Below are 19237 nucleotides of genomic sequence, written 5' to 3' on the forward strand. Positions count from 1 at the left end.
TCAGTAGCTTGTACATGCGGGGTTTTTTTTCCTCGTGTGAAATGAAAATAAAATAGGAAAGATAAATGATACGACGCCAATGAAAGGCGGAGATAGAAGAGTTACTTCCCTTGCTTTTGACAAAAGGGAGTTTCTGATGTGATGATAATCAACCTAACAAAATCTTTGGAAATGTTATTGCTTGTTGTTTTTAGGTAGAGTAAGATTATATCCAACGCTCCATAAAATAGAAGTATCTTCCTACCATCGCATACTTTTGTGCCCAACTAGTTTCCAGTTACAAGTTCTTGGCGGATGTTTTGGTCTCCCAAATCACGCATGCGCATTTGTGTTTGTGAATGGTGTCGATTACCTGACCTACGAAGATGAGGCAAGAGAAAAATCCTCAGTGATTTTCAAGTCGTTTTGACTTTTCTTTGTATTCATTTGGATTGTAGTATCCTAGTGGTGAGTAGGAATATACATTATAACTGTAAAATGTGTTGAAACTAAGGAGAACTGTTATGAGAGCATCTGGTATGTTTTTCATCGTGTGTTTCGTTCGAGCAAGGCTTGAATGCCCCTCCCCCTTTTTTCCAGTCTAGAATCTCGAATCCACTGTTCTTTCGAGATGATTTTACTGTCACTAAACCATCAGGTGATTGCTTTTTCATTTGTCGAATAGAACATTGAATGGCCAGAATGGTATTGGTAACGCTTTTGGAAAACTTGTTCCTCCCTATTCAGTACGATGCTCATCACTGAAGCGTTGAGACCCTTCGACTTCGATGGTTCATTGACTCATTGACGAGATGTTGTTCTTTCATCTTGAAGGCTACCTTTCTGTGTGAAAAATTTCATTGTGATTGTTCGTTAGCTTTTTTTTGTAGTTCTAAGTGATAGATCTATACAAGCTTGGACAGAAAAAGGATTTTTTTTGGTTTCATTCGAGACAAACTCAAACTATGGCAACCACACTTCATGAGAATTTCTGGCCTCGTCGTGTTTTAAGGCAGACTAAGGCCCCATTTACACGTACTGTACAGTTCATTGATCGACAAACTGTGTAGGATCTCGAAAGAATGGCCGGCATCCTGTCAATTTCCCGGTAAAACTATGAGTGGAAACGAACAATCCTCTTGATAGGGTTCTCAGTCCAATCACCACATAGCTCTGGCGACGACGGCCAGCGAAATGACCACGAATGTTGCCCAGGCGAAATTGATGAAAATAAAGATAGGTTTTCGTGATCAGTGACCTTAGTCAAAATCGCATGAGGAACGCAATTTAATGCCGGATTACCAAGTTAATTTTTTGGGGTGTGTTTTGTGTGTTTTGTCAAGGACTACACTTTACTAAGAAAAAACTGTACGTCTAATGGAACTTCTCTCGTCGACAAACTGTCTGTTTAACGATGACCCAGATCTAGCATCCGTCGCTTAAGCTGTCAGTTTGTCGATGAATGAACTGTATTGTAAAGGGACCCTGAAAGCTGCCCGTAGCCCAAGTGACACATTTGACTTTGAGTGATACTTTCACTTGTAGTTGTAGTGACGAGTAGGAGGATGTGCTCATTGGCACGATAATTGGTTCGGTTCAGTTTGGTTTGTTAGGCGCGGTTAGCCAGATTGAGGGCGCAAACTTAACCATTGTGGCTCACCGATTGCCTGGCTCACAGTCTCAAAAACAAATGCGGACTTGTTTTCAGGCCGTGAATCAGGCGATCTGTTGGTGATTGGTTTTTTGATCCCCCAGTGGTCACTGATGCTGGGGGTATTAGTTTCATTTCTTTTGACAGTGAGAGGGAGAAGAAAGTTGGCTTTTTTAGCGAGAAGGAGGTTTTGGAGGGCTTTTTATTTTTCCTCATCTTTCTCTATAAACTTTTTAAATGAATTATTTTTAGTTTTGAAGGCCACCTCTATTCTCACCCAGGGTGAGAGAATAGAGCACTGTTGTTGGCGGTGAGAGGGCAAATCTTCTGGCTATTCTCTCCCGGTGTGGGTTCATCGCTTAGAGTATCAGCTCAGGCTGATCGCTCCTGGTGAGAAGGGGAGCCTTTTGGCCATTCTCACTCTGTGTATGTTCACCGTGATACACAAACGTTCCAGCGCTCTTGTTTTGAAGTTGTGCAATTTTGTCTGCCGGCAGAGAGAGAGAGAGAGAGAGAGAGAGAGAGAGAGAAAGAGAGAGAGAGAGAGAGAGGGTGGGGAGAAAGAAGGGAGAGAGAGCAGAACTAAGGATTAGTGAGAGCTTCCGCGCAAAACAAAATGGCGACCGGCGTAGTTCAGCACGATTCGAATGAAATAAATGCTGCCTAGCATCTTTGTAGACGACCAAATTAGTTTACTTTTGTGCCATCAACATCGTTTTTGTCTTTGCTTTTTTGTCAATTTGATTATTCACACCAATTTACAGCGTTCAGAAATTAAAAAAAACAAGTCTTGTTTCACACCGGGTAAGAATAGCAGACTCAAGCAAGTCTCACCCAGGGTGAGAGGTCGATTGTATTTTTATTCTCACTTCCTTTGAAGAAAGTATGGTATAATTTCCAAGGCTGGTGTTGAAAAAATAACATCCTGTTGTTACCATTTATAAAAGAACGCCTACCAGATCCTATAGTAAGTTTTAAAACAAGATGGTTCGCTCTGCTAAAAAAGCGTCCAAGTCAGGGGCACCCCCAGGTGGGGGCCACTGTTGCAGTTTTAGAGTTTAATTTTTATTTTTAAAACAAAATTTACCTGCTCTTTCACTTTTCTGTTTGAAAAATGGTTTTATTGCATTGTTCTATTATTTTGCACTCTGCAGCCAGCTTTTAACTCTCTCAGCTGTGGCTCAATAATGACCATGGCCTCTCAGGCTCATTTTAACGGTAAAAAACAATCCTCCTCCTTCTCTCGCCCCCATGGCAAAGTTTGGCAAAATCAGTATTGTGGAGCAGTTCAGAATTTTCCACCGATGTCTATAGTTCCCGTCATGTCTCACTTTGATTGGTTGCTTTTAATGACAAAAGTGGGCTAACACAGATTTTGAGGGTTTCCAGAAATCGCGACCTACACCAAAAGTGGGTGTTGCCCTACCTATAGGAGAAGTTTGGTTTCATTGGTGTATTTGTTTCGAGAGAAAACTCTCCTGATGAAGCCTTGTCTTTTAAAGAAAACTGAACGGGGCAAAAAGTTAACCTCAAAAGCGACCAATTAGTCTGAATAAATTTTTGTGTACTGCATGACTGGAGACACTTTGTGCTCACAAGTTTACGATAAATAAACCTTGTGGAGCTTTGACTTGATTTTCTGTTTGTTGCCTGACATCATGTACAAAGTCTGGAAATCTAGAGTGATAAAACTACTCTTGAATGGAATTAATCCTGTTAATAACTTTTATCCAGATTTAATGTGTATAATTTTTTAGGCCCACAAGTGTTTCACTTGTTGTCACTGTTCTTTTTGAAGCCCAAATTAAAACTCGACCATTTATTGCATGAGACTGCGATGTAACAACAATAAAAGCGTAATTACTATGTTACCTTGTTTCTATACTTCCTTCTAAGTCACCTGTTTGTATAGTCCACCCTCACAGCCCGATGATGCCACAGGAGATTTTAAGGACTTTTTTCGTAGTCTCTCAAAGAAAAGAGTGAACCATCTCATCATAATTTAAAATCTTTTCATTGCATAGTATCAGTACTACTGTACTTCTTAAGAAATTACCTCTCTAATTTTCCCATGACTCATGCATTGTCTAATGTTGTGAGGAAGCTGGTGTTTATGACCTCACTCGGAACCCCGGGAAAGGAAGGGTGAAAGAGAATTTACGGTAACCGCCAGGCCTGAAAATAACGCAAAACCCGATGCACACTGCCTCTTGGATTGTTTTGATTGAGTTGAAGGCTGGTTAGTGTTCCTTAAAATGGAGTGGTCAAAGTTACAAATTTGGCACAAGAAAATAATTGATTCGACTGGAGGCTTTGAAAAACAAACATTTATTTGATTAGAGTGGCACAGTTATGAGATTTTAATTGCATTAAAAAAGCCATCATATTGCGCCAGCATTTTTAAAATTGTGAGTCGTGACCTTTTGTTTCCTCTGGACAGCTCGTAGGAGAGAGGAGGGTGGGCCAAGATGAGTCTGACCTCTGACCTCTGGGAGCTGAGCCACCAGCTCCAGCAGGAGCATCTGTTTGTGAGCACGGAGCGCGAGTCCCTCCAGCGGCTCTACCACAATGTGTCGCTACTCTCTGAGCGCGTCTTCCACACCGCATGGATCGCTCGCCAGCAGAAGATCAACATGCAGGAGTTCATCGACAAGGGGAACCACCCAGGCAACCCAGCGGAGGTGAACTGCTTCATTTTTTTTAGATGATGAGTTGGGAGTAAAAGTGAATGAAACTATGTCAGTAAATGTGTTTAGAGTCTTATATTAAATATATATATATGCTGCTGAATGAAGATACAGCCTTCTTTTTCATGGAATAGGCTTATGTTACAGACTGTGCTGTATAATTCACTAATGAACACTTGACATATCAAATGCTCAGTTTAAGACTGCGCCAAACGTCACTTTTTAAAATGGGGAATGCTGTAGTCTCAGACTAAGCAGTTTATATAATTCACTAGTTTCTTGTTGTTGATGAATGGGCACAAGATACACCAAAAATGAATTATGAAGACAACGAAACGTTTTATATGTGGTGGTTAGTATTGTCACTTGGGATATAAATGCTTTATTCACATTTCCACATGAACTTTTGTGAGTATACTAAAACGTTTTTATTTTAAACATGAAATGTATTCATGTCACAGCTGTTTTTTTTGTTGTTGTTTTCTTTTTGTTTGTTTTCAATGTTTGTGTGTTTGTGCATGCTTGCTACCCTGCTGTGAATAGTGCCCTCCTCCCCCTCCCCCTCTCTCTCCCCCTCCCCTTTCCACAAATGACGGAGGTTGTGAAAGCCCAGAATCTTGATGTGGGTGGTTGGTGGGTGCTCTTGTGTGGTTTGCTTCTTTTTTCCTATGAAACATCTTATTGTCCTCATTTCCCCTTCTTCTTTTTTATGTTTGTTACTCTCTTGTAACACCTCTAATTTTCTGGTGCTCATATGACCTTATGCAGTTGCAAGCGCTGTAAAACCTCTACTAAAACTTTAAAAAGAATCTTGAAACAAGCAGGCCTGAATGTTTGTCCTTGACCCTCAGGCGTACAGCGTGACGAACCAGCTGGAGGAGACGAACTTCGTGGACTCGTACAAAGTGTTCAGCTACCACGACAGCAAGTACGGGGAGCTGCTCAAGTACCTGTACGAGAACCCCAACCTCCTGTCGGCCACCATCATCGCCGGGGAGAACTACGGCGGCCTGGACGTGAAGAAGATGGTGAGCATGACGGTGACCTCCGTCTTCGGAAACTGCCTCTTCCAGGAGGACGAGCAGAGCGTGCTGAGACTGCTCAAGTCCCTGCTGGAGATCCAGGTGGCCAACAGCGACAACCCGCGGCGCCTGATCCGCCGACAGAACATGTCCTTCTCCCTGGTCTACAAGCACCTGTGCGACAGTTTGTTCTCCGCTCGGTTGTTTCTGACTGCCGCGCTCTACGACCCCATCATGAGGCTGCTCATGGAGGACGAGTGGTTCTTTGACATTGATCCGGACAAGGCCCTGGTTCGGTTCCCGCCGGCCGAGAAGTTGCGACGGTTCGGGGAGCCGGGGACGGAGGAGAACAAAGAGAAGCTGGGTCAGTACCGGGCGTTTATCGTGGACAAGCTGGTGCTGCTGGCTGAGCGGTTCATCAAGAGCATCAAGGCCAACATCCACTGCTTCCCCGCCAGTCTGGGCTGGCTTGTCTCCCAGGTCAGTTCTTGTCTGTGTCTTGTGTTTGTGTGTGTGTGTATGTGTGTGTGTGTGTGTGTGTATACATGTTTGTGTGTGTGTGTGTGTCTGTGTGTGTGCATGTTTGTGTGTTTATTGACCTGATCCTGACACATTGGGCGTGTATCTTACTCACAAAATGTGTGTTTGTGTGTGTGTGTTTGTGTGTGTGTGTGTGTTTCTGTGTGCGTGTGTGTGTGTGTGTGTGTGTGTGTGCGCATGTGTGTGTGTCTGTGTGTGTGGTCTGTGTGTGTGTGTGTGTACATGTATGTGTGTGTATGTGTGTGTGTTTCCTGTGTGTATGTGCATGTATGTGTGTGTGTGTCCTGTGTGTGCATGTATGTGTGTGTGTGTGTGTGTGTGTGTGTTATGTGTGTGCTCGTCTGTCATGTCAGTTCTTGTCTGTGTTCTTTGTGTGTGCATGTTTGTGTATGTGCATGTGTGTGTATGTTTGTGTGTGTGTGTGTTCTCTCAGGTTAGTTCTTGTCTGTGTCCTGTGTATTTTCATGTGTGTGTGTGTGCGCATGTGTGTGTGTGTGTGTTATGTGTGTGCTCAGGTGTGTGTGTGTGTGTTTTATGTGTGTTCTCATGTGTGTGTGTGTGTGTGTGTGCAGGTGTACCGTGTGCTGACAGAACGCGGCCAGGTGGGCATGCAGGAAGTGAGGGCCAGCTGTGCGGACCTGGTGTTTGCGCTGTTCATCTGTCCGGCCATCTGTGACCCCGAGCCGCACGGCATCACCTCGGACGTGCCCATCAGTCACATTGCCAGGCACAATCTCATGCAGGTGGGTCACCCTTTGACCTTTGTTTGTCGACCCTCTGACCTTTATTTGTTGGTGGCTGGTTGGCGGGTGCTCTGGTGTGGTTTGCTTCTTCTTTCCTATCAAACATCTATGGTCCTTATCTCCCCTTCTTTTTTATGTTTGTTACTCTCTTGTAACGCCTCTAATCTTCTGGCGCTCATATGACCTTATGCAGTTACGAGTGCCGTAAAACCTCTACTATAATTTTTTTTTTTTAATTTGTTTGTTGACACTCTCTGACCTTTGTTTTTCGACCCCCTGACCTTTGAACTTTCTCTGTGTTTGTTCCTGTGGGTGAGATTGTTGGTAGTGCTAAGTTAGTCTATCTTTGTTCCTGAATTGGTGGTACTACTATATATTTATGTGGGTGGTTGGCGGGTGCTCTGGTGTTGTTTGCTTTTTCTTTCTTATCAAACATCTATCGTTGTTATCTCGCCTCCTTTTATTTGTTTATTACTCTCTTGTAACACCTGTGTTTTTTAGCACCTGTATGAATTGTGCTGCTAGTCCTGTAAAACGTTTAATAAAACAAGTCTTTGAAATCCTTGGTATTACGATGCATGCTCTAAATTGCTCTGTTTATTTTTCATTGTCACGACTTGCCTGTGAAATTGGTCTGAGGTGACGGAGAAGTCTCATTTGAGTGCCATGGGAAGACCCATGCTCTTGTGGATCATGTGGGTGGTTGATCATGGGTGTTCTATTGTGATTTGCTCCTTTTTTCCTATTAAACACCTATCATCATTGTCTCACCTCTTTTTCTTCTTTGTTTGTTACTGTCTTGTAACTCAGTGGGTGGTTGGCGGGTGCTCTGCTGTGGTTTGCTTCTTCTTTGATATCAAACATCAATCGTCTTTATGATTTTTCTCCTCTCCTTCTTTTTTGTGTTTGTTACTCCCTTGCAACACCTTTTAATGTTTTGGCTTTTGTATTACCTTATTGTGTTGCAAGTGCCGTGAAACTCTTCCTAAAACTAGTAGTGGGATAACGGTTGTTTCATGGCTCTTGCAGCTGAATACTGACTGTAACAACCTCGGGATGGGGGTGGTTGGAGGGTGCAGATGGTGGGTGCTACTTCTTTTCTCTTCCCTCTGTTGTTTCTGACTGACTGTCGGTCTTCCTTTTTATCCCAGCTCTAAATGTCCGCTATCATGTCGATGTGCTTCTCTTCACTCTAACAAACCCTCAGCTTTGGGAGCATTGTGATATTTTATCAAAAAAGAAATCTGTTGTTTTTTTTAAACAAGGAAGTTATTTTGTCTGTGTAATTCCACAAGAGTCCAAGTAGCTTTTTTAATTTCTTAGAAAACTGTAGTTGGGGAAAATGCCTGAAATAGATCCATGACTTGGGCACCTGTTATTTGACACTTAACCCTCCAAGTGTGGCTAATGAAATAACCTGGGGTGTAGGGGGAAGTTAAATATGATTTCACCACATTGTCGCTTTTGCAAGCAATCCAGTTAAGTCCAAATTTTGAGAATTAAACTTTTTTTTTTTCACACCCTCCCAAAGCTCTATCAAAGATGCATCTTTCAACATCACCAAAATGCAGTATGCTTTGGTCAAGGCTTACAATTGATTGCCACTCGGATGATATTCTGTTAGGAAATATTTGAAAACAGTACAGGCAAACCCTGCAAGTAAAGTTCGTATATACCTATGCAGTATCATTAAATTGAATGTAAATAAGGAAAAGAGGTCATTTGTGAAGGAGTTGAAATGTTTGATGAAATAAAATACAGGATAAACAAACTGAAATAGCAACTCAAATTAGGGGTGATTAAATCGCCCCGATGGCACTGCAGAGAGAAACTAAGAGGGTTAAAAACTAGGAAGGAAATAACGGAGCTGAATGAAAGTGGACCTTTGGTGTCCTTGTTTGAGTAACTGCTTTATCACAGGAAACCCTCTGACGTTTTTTTTTGGCTGTTTGTGGAATGACACTGATGATCTATTTTGCTGTATGGTGGAAAGGGTTGGTGGGTGGTTGGCCGGTGCTCTGGTGTGATTTTTCTCCTTTTTTCCTATCAAACATCTGTCGTCCTTATCTCCCCTCCTTCTTTTGTGTGTATGTTACTCTCTTGTAACACATAATCTATTCTTTGGCACTTATATGACCTTATTGTGTTGCAAGTGCCGTAAAACTCTTACTAAAACTAAAAAAGATTGTTTAAGGCAAATGATTTACAGTTAGTAAACCTCCAAGTGATTCAAGTGGGTGGTTGGTGGGTGCTCTGGTGTGGTTTACTTCTTTTTTCCTATCGAACATCTTTCGTCCTTATCTCCCCTTCTTCTTTTTTATGTTTGTAGTTACTCTCTTGCAAGACCTCTAATCTTCTGGCGCTCATATGACCTTATGCAGTTGCGAGCACGAAAAACTCTTACTAAAACTAAAAGTCATTCAACCAAGTGACCTTTGGGTTTTTTTGGGTTTTTTGTTGGTGATTGTTCTAGTGTAAATGTAATGAAGCTCTGTCTTGACAATAGTTATCTGACCTGGAGAGTGGTTGGTGGGTGCTCTTGTCTAGTTTTGCTCCTTCTTTTGTATGAGACATTAATCATCCTTATCTCTCCCCAGCTTCTTTTCATTGCATGTTACTCTCTTGTAACACCTCTGTTCTTTGGCTCTTATAATGACATGATTGTGTTACAAGTGACATAAAATTTGTAAGAAAAAACTTTAAAAACCCAACAATCTCTCTCAATTTTTAAAAATTACTATATTACACACTTGTAACTTCACTAATCTTTGGCACTTATTTCACCTGATTGTGTTGAAAGTGCCGTAACACTGTTACTAAAAAAAGACCTCTATGTGCTCTTCAGATGGCTCAGATCATCCAGATCCTAGCAATCTCCCAGCCGGAGGACATCGACGTGAAGACGCGCGACCTATACAGCCGCTTCGACAAGGTCACCTCACAGCTGACTACCATTTTATCGAAATTTTGTTTTGTTTAATTAAGAATATCCACAACAGTCGTTATTATGCTTATAATGATTATTGTTAGGCTAATGATGATCACAGCTATTATTATGATTATACCGATAAAAGTAACGCTAATAATATTGATGATCACAGTTATTATTATTATACTGAAACAAGTAATGCTAATAATATTGATGATCACAGTTATTATGATTATACCGATAAAGGTTATGTAAATGATGATTACATTTTTAAAAAATAATTAAGCGGATAAAAGTAAAATTATTGATGATAACACTGCAAGCTGCAACATCTTTGTTTTAGACTGTATATTTTGTCAGCAAGTAACATTTTTGAGGAGATAACAAGAAAAACGTTTCATTCTTTCAACAATTGTACGTGGGTGGTTGGCGGGTGCTCTGGTGTGGTTTCCCCCTTCTTTCCTATCAAGCGTCTATCTTCCTTATCTGTGCTCTTTTTTTTTTTTGTGTATGTTACTCTCTTGTAAAGCCTTTAATCTTCAGCATTTATATGACCTTATTGTGTTGCAAATGCCGTAAAACTTACTAAAACTAAACTAAACAATTATAACTAAATAATTTTTTTATTTTAAAAAAAATTTTTTTTTTTAGCTTTATTCAACATTTAGAAAGTTTTATGGCACATTCAACTGCTCAAATTCATACGGGCACGGTTGGAATTTGAATCTGAACAGGCCAACAGAATATTTCCTTTTCTGAATTGAACTTCCATCATTCAGGTTCGAAGTGATGAGTGTAACCCTCACAACTTAAAGATGTCGTTTGCTCTTCTTTTCTACCTTGTTGTTTTCTCCAACGTCTGCACTTGTTCCTTGCGCCTGGGGTTGTTATGTGACCTCCGTGTTTAACCTCTGGTCGCAGTACTTGACCTCTTGACTTTTTCCTCCTCAGGGTTGTATGGCGTCCGTCCTTGACCTTTTCCTGGAGGGTGCTTGGGAGGACATGACAGAGCAGATTACTCGCTCAGCATCCTCCTCCTCCTCTCCGTCCCCCTCCCCCTCCTTCTCCTCCTCCTCCTCCTCGTCCCAGGGTGCCTCTAGGTCGGCTGTCATGTTGACGTCAGAGGATGTCCGTGAGCTGGTAGGTGGCACTCTCAACAGTTACCTCTAGAGTCTCATTGTTATTGGATATTCTCCATCAGAATATTGGTTAGGCTTTTAATCTCGCAACCGTAAAGTTTCTTGTTCGAATCAGGGGCCTGATGTTGTGTCCGTAGGAAATGCACTTTACATGAATTTTCCTCACTTAACCCAGGTGGGAATGGGTGCCCTTTCTTGTCAGTTTGTTAGTGTTTGAGCACTTAATCAGCTGCTTGCACTGTAGGCTTCCCGGGAAGCCTAGAATGTTTCTGAGTGTTAAAGGGTCTGCTGGGGTAATAGTAATTATAGTGTAAAGTGCATAGAGCTTGCTGTCGAGTGGGAATATGTGCAATACAAATGCTATTTACTATAATTGCTCTACAATAGCTTTGAATGGGATGTTACTGTAACACTAATGAAAAATTCAAAATCTGTTGTAACAAAAATGTAGGAACCACATAAATCTCTTAATTTGAAAGCTGCCTCAAAATGACTGAAACTGCTAGCTGTCCTGATAAGCGAACTTTGGATGCTGAAAAAGTTGAAAAAATCCTAAGTCATGCGCAATTGAGAGTTTCCAGTGGTCCTGCCCCATGATCTGTGCACAGCTACCAAACCTGCCAAAGAGCTTGGGGGGAAGGGGGGGGGGGTTATGGGGTTTATCGAGTATCCCTGTGTTTCTGCTGGGGTGTTGTGTCCCTTTCAGCTCGGCCTGGCCATGATGGGGAGGGTCGGAAGCTGCCTCCTAAATGATCTAAATTGTCAATTGTTTTTGATAAGGGTGTTGTTTTTGTTATCGATCCAGCAACAGCTGAGCTCTCGCCCTTCTGTCCAATGCCATGTAGTGGTAAGTGCAGGTTTGCTGCAGTTGCTGTACTGTTCCATAGAGTGTGTTGTCAATGTTAAGTCTCGGAGGGAGAAGGGTAGCTCTGATATCATTTAGGGCTGTGCAGTGTGATAAGGGTGTAAAAACTCCCGCATTAAAAGAAAAGTTCTAGCTGCAAGGTGGGATGTAGGAAATAATTGTTTGTACTGATGATTGGCGTGGATAGGTGGCCGTTACAGGAGATTCAACTTTATATATATGAGGCAACGTGGTGGAATCAGTCGCTCGTCAAAATATACAATCGAAGAACATAGCATTTTTCTGCCAGTCTGGCAATTTTTATCAAATTTTTGTGTTTTTGGCTCTGCATAGTTTATGTCCAATTAAAAACACATTTCCATGTAGTTTTTCCTGAAAAATGTTGGTTGAAAGCATAAAAAATTTTAATTTGCTGCTTCCAAGATCTCTCAAGCTTTGGAAATATCCAAACTTTGGCGGCCATTTTCTCGCTAATTTTACCTCTGCTACCGAGTGACCCCTACCTCCTTTCAATGCAAATTATTCGACTTGTTTTCAAGATACTTGAGTAATTTACCAAAATTGAGGCAAATCAATAGCCTCTAAGATTATACCAATAACTTGAAATGCCCAAAAATTGACCAGTGCCTGAGTGGAGAAGAGCCACGGAAATGGATGTACAGAAAGAAAAGTGGGAAGACGCGGAGTGACATCATACGACTAGCCCAGGATAGGGAAAGGTGGAAAGTGTTTGTTCGTGGCCTATATCCTGATCCAGGGTGAGAAAGGCAATGATGATGATGATTCCACCGCGTTGTGACACATATGTTTGGCTACCGGACTCGTAATTGTGAGGTTCGGGGGTTCGAGCTACGGGCCCAACGTTGTGTCCTTGGGAAAGGATTTTTACACGAATTTTCTTCTCTTCACGCAGGTGGGAATGGGTACCCGGCCTTAGACAGCGAAAGATCTTGTCAGTATGTTAGTGTTTTAATGCCTATAAATAGCTGCTTGCACTGTATGCTTCCCAGGAAGTTGAGGTTGTGTCAGAATGCTCTCAGGTCTGCTGGGGTAATAGTATAGATTGTGAGGCACATACAGCTTGCTGTTGAGCGGGGATTTGCGCTATACAAATGCTATCTATTATTATTATTATTATTATTATTATTATTATTATTATTATTTTTATTCCACCGCGTCGTGACACACGTGTAACGGTAATTTATTTCCTCTGCAGATCGGCTTCCTGCGCAACACGAGCGGGCGCCTGGACGAGAAGACGCCAGGCAAGCGACAGATGGAACAGCTCCTGTCCTCTCTGCCGGCCGACATGCCCCCGTCTGCCGCGGACAATCTGTCGCTGCCGGGCGGGAGTGGGGTCATCACGCCCTCCTCAGGGTCGCTGAGCGGCTCACCGTTCTCCGTTGACTCACCGATCGGCACGCCCAGCCAGGAGAAAAAGCCACTGTTCAAAACCAAAGGTTGGTGCGCAAAACCCCCTCGGTGCTGCGGTCGGGTGGGTGGGTGGTTGGCGGGTGCTTTGCTCCTTCTTTTCTTTGTAACAAACATTTATAAGTTATAAGTAGGTGGTTGGTGGGTGCTCTGGTGTGGTTTGCTTCTTCTTTCCTGTGACGTCTATCTTCCTTTTCTCCCCTTCTTCTTTTTTATGTTTGTTACTCTCTTGTAACTCCTCTAATCTTCTGGCGCTCATTTGACCTTATGCTGTTGCGAGCGTTGTGAAACGTCTGCTAAAACTAAACCAAACTAAAACATTTATAAGTTCCTTATTTCTCCTCGTTGTTTTCGTTTGTACGTTACCCTCTGGTTTGGGTGGTTGGCGGGTGTTCTGATGTGATTTGCATCTTCTTTTCTATCTAACAAACATCTTATCTATAGCTTCCTTATTTCTTTTCTCTCTCTGGTGTGGGTGGTTGGCAGGTGCTCTAATGTGGTTTGCTTCTTTTAGCAAACATATATAACTTCTTTATCTCTACTCCTTCTATTCGTACATTACTCTCTTGTGGCACCTCTAAATTTCCGCTCTCAAATGACTTATTTGTGTTGCAAGTGCTGTAAAACTCTTACTAACACTAAACAGTAGAAATTGTCCAAGGCAACGACCCGTTGTTGCGAAGAAAAGTGGTTGTCTTAGACAGGTGGGCGGCTTGGAGGGTGTCATCAAAATATAGAAACCAAAAATGCGAGGTGGGATGTGGGAACTGGCTGTTTGTATAGATGATTGTTGTGGCCATTACAGGAGATTCTACTTTATACATGTGTTAGTATAATGTCCACTGTGTGGTCATTGACTGTTTTATATACAGTGTCCACTGTGTTTTCAATGGCTATTTGTATAATACTTTCATTGCATTTTCAATGACTATGCATATAACGTCCGCTGTATTTTCAATGACTATATGTATAAATTTCACAGTATTTTTAATAACTAGCACATAACATCTACTATTTTCAGTGACTAACGTAGAGGTATAACATCTATTTTCATTGACGAATGTAACACATCCTCTATTTTCCAACCCCGGTGCGGTGCTATGGACTGAAGTGTCTTTAGGCCATTCTCAAATTGTAGAATTGTAATAATTTTAAATGGGCCGATTCATCAATGCCATGCTAATAACTGTGCTTGAACTGCAGCAGGAAACTGCTGCTTTTTCTTTACTTATCCTTACTCTGGTCATTTTACCTCTACTTCTTTTGTATGTTTGTCACACTCTTGTGACCTGCAATTACTGGGGTGCCTTGATAGTCGAAGCAGACTTTGTGCTGTTGAAGCTAGAGAGGTGAGTAGAGTAAGTCTGATTCCCTACAAGGACTTCTCTGTTGACATCTATCCCTTGGAGCTCATATGAGGTTTATGCAGTTTTGAGCGCCGTAAAACCTAACTAAAACAAACCTAATATTTTCCACAAGTTGCGAGCACTGTAAAACCTAATTAAAACAAACCTAATATTTTCCACAGGTCAGAGGAAGAAACGTTCAATGACGGCCGCCCCTGCTCTGGAGGAGATTCTCGTGGAGTCCTCGGAGGTCGAAGCTAACGGGAGGCCGGCCGCGGACGTCCTTGTTGTGTCCATCTACCCTCCCGGGGACTGTCCGGGTATGCTGACCGAGAGGAAGGTATGAACCTGTGACGGCTGCATAGTGCCTCACATTATAAAAAGATTAAAACCTGTAAAAGAGACAAAACACAGCCTCTTTGCTCGCCTACCTGCCAAAAAACTGATTCATTGTTTTTGTTATACAATGAGATCTCGTGTGTATTCCGATTGAGACAATATGAGACGTAGCAAGAAGGGGAAATAATCGTGATATCAAAGAATTGTTATGGCAACATTTACAACATAGTTTATTCCCATTTTTACATTTCAAACAAACGTCTTAACAGAACCCTTGCCTGCTGTCATTGTCTATGTGGTGGAAGTGCAGTGTTATGTATGCTTCCCAGGAAGTTGAGATTGTTTCAAAATGCGATCAGGTCTGCAGGGTTAATAGTATGTGAGGCAACGTGGTGGAATCAGGCTCTCGTCAAAATAATCAAAGTGAAGAAACTTGCATTTTTCCGCAGGTTTTTGAATTGTTACTAAATTTTTGTTTTTTGACTCAACACCTTTCATGCCTATTAAAGAACTCATTTCTGTGTGGATTTTTCTCAAAAGCATTGATTAAAGGCACAAAAAATGTTAATTTTCAGTTACGACGGACTCTTAAGCTAAGTAAATAACTAGTCTTTGGCGGCCATTTTGTCAATTATTTTACCTCTGAAAACAGGAGACCCCCACCTCCTTCTTTTGCAAATATCTCGACTTGTATTCAAGATAAATGGATATTTTTGTCATCCAAATAAAGACGAGTGAACAAGCTTTAAGAAGATACCAATTACTCTACATGTCCAAAAATTGACGAGAGCCTGATTCCACCACGCTGCCTCACAAATAGATTGTAAGGCACTTACAGCTTGCTGTTGAATGGGGCTTTTTGTGTACAAATCATCATCATCCGGTGCCTTGCCGACTGGCGTGGACGATCATGGACCTCAACTTCACTCTGTCTTGCGTTGCAGCAATGGTGTCTGTCGTTCTTGCTGTTCTCCCCCATGTTGTCAACTTGTCCAGTATCTTTTCCCTCCATCTGCCTCTGCCTCTCTTTCCATCAAACTTGCCAGTTGTTACAATATTCTCCAATGCTATACAAATGCTATTTTTATTTATTATTGTGTGGCTGGTTCCTGTTCCTTGGTTTACCTCTTGATCTTGACTCTTACAGCATGCTGCAGCCTCAGCAGTCGGATCAGCCATAGACCAAAGACAATGTTACAGCACACTTCCATCCATTACACACAAATCAGAAAACACGAATTTGCTCAGATTTACTGTACGTGTATTGCTGCGTAGAAGTTTCCCCTTTTGCAAAATAAAATCAAGCCGTGCTATGAAATAACATGAAAATAACAGACTAAAGTCTCGTGCGCCCATATGACCCGATGCCCTTTCGAATGCAGTAAAACTTTTACCTCACTTAGTTAAACAGAAGTTGCAGATTAAAAAAATAGAATTTGGAAATCCGTTTGAATAACGAAGGTATATTTCTTTTTTTTAAACGCTTCAAAGCTGCGGGTCTTTTACATTTGTTGAATGACCAGAATGCACGTCCTCCAAGAGTGAAATTGCTAAACTCCTTACCTCCGCCAAGCTGCTCCCAGCCGCATATTGTGTCAAAGTAGGTGTAATGCATCTACAGTTTTTTTCCTCAATGTGTTCTTCCTTGCTATTTCTCCACTTCCACCCCCCCCCCCCCACCCACCCTTACTGTTGTCATCTTTTACCCATGCATTTATTCTGCTGGATTTTATCCTGAGCACGTTTTCTTGCGTGGGTGGTTGGCAGGTGCTCTGGTGTGGTTCGCTTCTTCTTTCCTATCAAACATCTATCGTCCTTATCTCTCCTCCTTTTTTATATTTGTTACTCTCTTGTAACACCTCTAATCTAAGGCAGTTATATAACCTTATTGTGTTGCAAGTGCCTTGAAACACTTACTAAAACTAAACTTTCTCCACCCCCTTGCTGTTGACGTCTTTTATCCATTCATTTCTTCTGTCGGATTTTATCATCAGCACATTTTCTTGCGTCAGTTTTTTTACTTTACTCTGTGGTGACCTTTTCTTTTGCTCGGATATTCCCTCTGGGATAATGAAGTATTATCTTATCTTATCTTGTCGCAGGTGTTGTCGTCTCTGTCCGAGAACGAGAGCAAGAAAGTGACGACCCACCCCGCCCCCACCCCCAGCAACACCGCCACCGCAGCTACAGCGGCAGCAACAACGGGCGGGGCTCACCCGGAGATACAGGAGAAGAGGACCAGGTTCTCTCTGTCACATGACCAGGAGTCCATCGGTCAGTGTTTGATGTGTGTGTGTGTGTGTGTGTGTGTAGGGGGTGACTAGGTTCTCTCTGTCACATGACCAGGAGTCCATCGTCAGTGTGTGTGTGTGTGGGTGGGTGTGTGTGTGTGTTGGGGGGGTGACTAGGTTCTCTCTGTCACATGACCAGGGGTCCATCGTCAGTGTGTGGGTGGGTGTGTGTGGAGGGGGTGACTAGGTTCTCTCTATCACATGACCAGGAGTCCATCGTCAGTGTGTGTGTGTGTGGGTGTGTGTGTGTGTGGGGGGGGGGGGGGTGACTAGGTTCTCTGTCACATGACCAGGAGTCCATCGGTAAGTTTGTGTGTAAGTGTCTGTGTGTGTGTGTCTGTGTGTGTGTGTGTATGTGTGTGTGTGGGTGTGTGTGGCTAGGTGCTCTGGTGTGGTTTGCTTCTTCATTCCTCAAACGTCTATTGTCTTTATCAGTCCTCCTTTTATGTGTTCATTACTCGTAACACCTTTAGTCTTGGAAACTTATATGACCTTATTGTGTTGCTAGTGCCGTAAAACTTTAACTAAAGCTAAACTAATTCTCCTCTCTCTCTGCCTGCCGTGGCCACAGGGAACGCCAGCGACTACCAGGAAGTGATCTCGGAGGCGGCGTCGAGCCACTCGGTGGAGGACGAGAACGAGCTGGAGACGGACAACTTCTCGGACATGATGTCGGCCAACGTCAGTGGGCGGGGCTCGCCGTCAATCAGCGGCCGGGACACGCCCCTCTCGCAGGCCGGCAGCGTGGAGGAAAATCCTCCAGGTAATTTCCTGTGTACTTATTTGTTTTGTTTTTTTGTTAGGGACCTTTTTTTCCCCACCTTTGTTTACCCAATGCTTGTGGGTGGCTGCGTGTACTCAGGGATGGAAATTTTCTGTAAATGTAAGGAAATCCGTAATTTTGATTTGGTACATTCAATGGTGAGCCATTCTACTATGTGTACGCTTTTAAGGACAAGAGGGCTAACCTAGATTTTGGGGTTTTCCTGAAATCTTGACCTACACCAAAAGTGGGCATTGTCCTACGTATAGGAGAAGTTTGGTTTCATTGGTGTGAATATTTGTTTGGATATTGAGAAAACTCTCCTTATCGTTTAAAGAAACTGAACAAGGGGCAAAACTTTTACAGTAGATTTTCTCAAAACAGCATTTTTCGAGATAGACCCCTTGTGCTTAAAAGCGACCTATTGAATAAGTGTAATTTTGGTTTGCTTTCTTTCGTATCAAACTATATCTATTGTCCTTATGTCTCCTTGCCTTCTTTTCTTTGTATGTTACTCTTTGGTAACTCCTTTATTCTTTTGCAGTTATATGACCTATGTGTGTTGCAAGTGCCATAAATCTCTTACTGGAACTAAACCGATTGTTTTAGGAACTTTCGAGTTACTTTTTTTCTCCTTTGTTTTGTTTTATTCTGATATATCGAGTATGTCTTGGGATGTGAGTATCATTAAACTATGACTTTAATGGATTTGTGCATCTCTGTGCCAATGCTGGATTTTTTTTATGTTGATGTTCTGTAATTATCATTAAGTGCCTGATCTGTGACAGACATCAGCAAGTGGGTGGTTGGCGGGTGCTCAGGTTATGTTTTCTCCTTCTTTCCTATCTAACGTCTATCGTCCTGTTCTCTCCTCCTTTTTTGTGTTTGTTACTCTCTTGTAACATCTAATCTTCGGCACTTATATGACCTCACTGTGTTGCAAGCGCTGTAAAACTCTGACTAAAACTAAACTAAGCCACCCAAAATTACCCCCGTGGATCAGTAAAGTTTTCTTTCCACCCCCTGCAGCCCCCCAGTTGCCAGTCCCGGTGCCAGAGACGGTGAGGAAGGAGAACCGCGTGGACGTCACCGACAGATTTGGCAAGTTTGAGATCAAGGCGGAGCTGGCCATGGAGAGTGAGTGGGATGTGTGGGATGGTCCCCTTTATATATGTGTGTGTGTGTCTGTGTGTGTACTGGGTATGTGTGTCATAGTCCCCTTTATAATGTGTGTTTGTATTGTGCATGTGTGTAATAGTCCCCTTTTATGTTTGTGTGTGTACTGTGTTTGTGCGTAATCATTCCCAATAACATGTGGTGTGAACTGTGTATCTGTGTAATGCCCCCCCCTCCCCCTCCCCGTCATATGTGTGTGTGTACTATGTATTTGTACTGTGTATGTGTGTTATGGTCCCACCCTCTGTCACATGCGTGTGTTGGAGTGTGTGTGTGTGTGTGATGCGCCTCCCCCCCTCCATCTGTCTCGTGTGCGCTGTTTCTGTGTGTACTGTG

General features: G+C 42.5%; 1 protein-coding gene across 1 annotated transcript in view; it reads left to right on the top strand.

The window, feature by feature from the left end:
- Positions 1–348: 348 nt before the first annotated feature.
- LOC106010966 (GTPase-activating protein and VPS9 domain-containing protein 1) overlaps positions 349–19237 on the top strand; it is a gene marked incomplete in the record, with an annotated part of 26219 nt that continues 7330 nt past the window's right edge. The window contains 10 exon segments of the mRNA XM_013082083.2: positions 349–447; positions 4071–4311; positions 5169–5819; positions 6452–6622; positions 9468–9554; positions 10503–10691; positions 12772–13015; positions 14515–14672; positions 16774–16945; positions 17534–17725. Of these exon segments, the coding sequence (XP_012937537.1) occupies positions 4099–4311; positions 5169–5819; positions 6452–6622; positions 9468–9554; positions 10503–10691; positions 12772–13015; positions 14515–14672; positions 16774–16945; positions 17534–17725 (2077 nt within the window).

Source organism: Aplysia californica, unplaced genomic scaffold (assembly GCF_000002075.1).
Source record: "Aplysia californica isolate F4 #8 unplaced genomic scaffold, AplCal3.0 scaffold00158, whole genome shotgun sequence".
NCBI classification, from domain to species: domain Eukaryota; kingdom Metazoa; phylum Mollusca; class Gastropoda; order Aplysiida; family Aplysiidae; genus Aplysia; species Aplysia californica.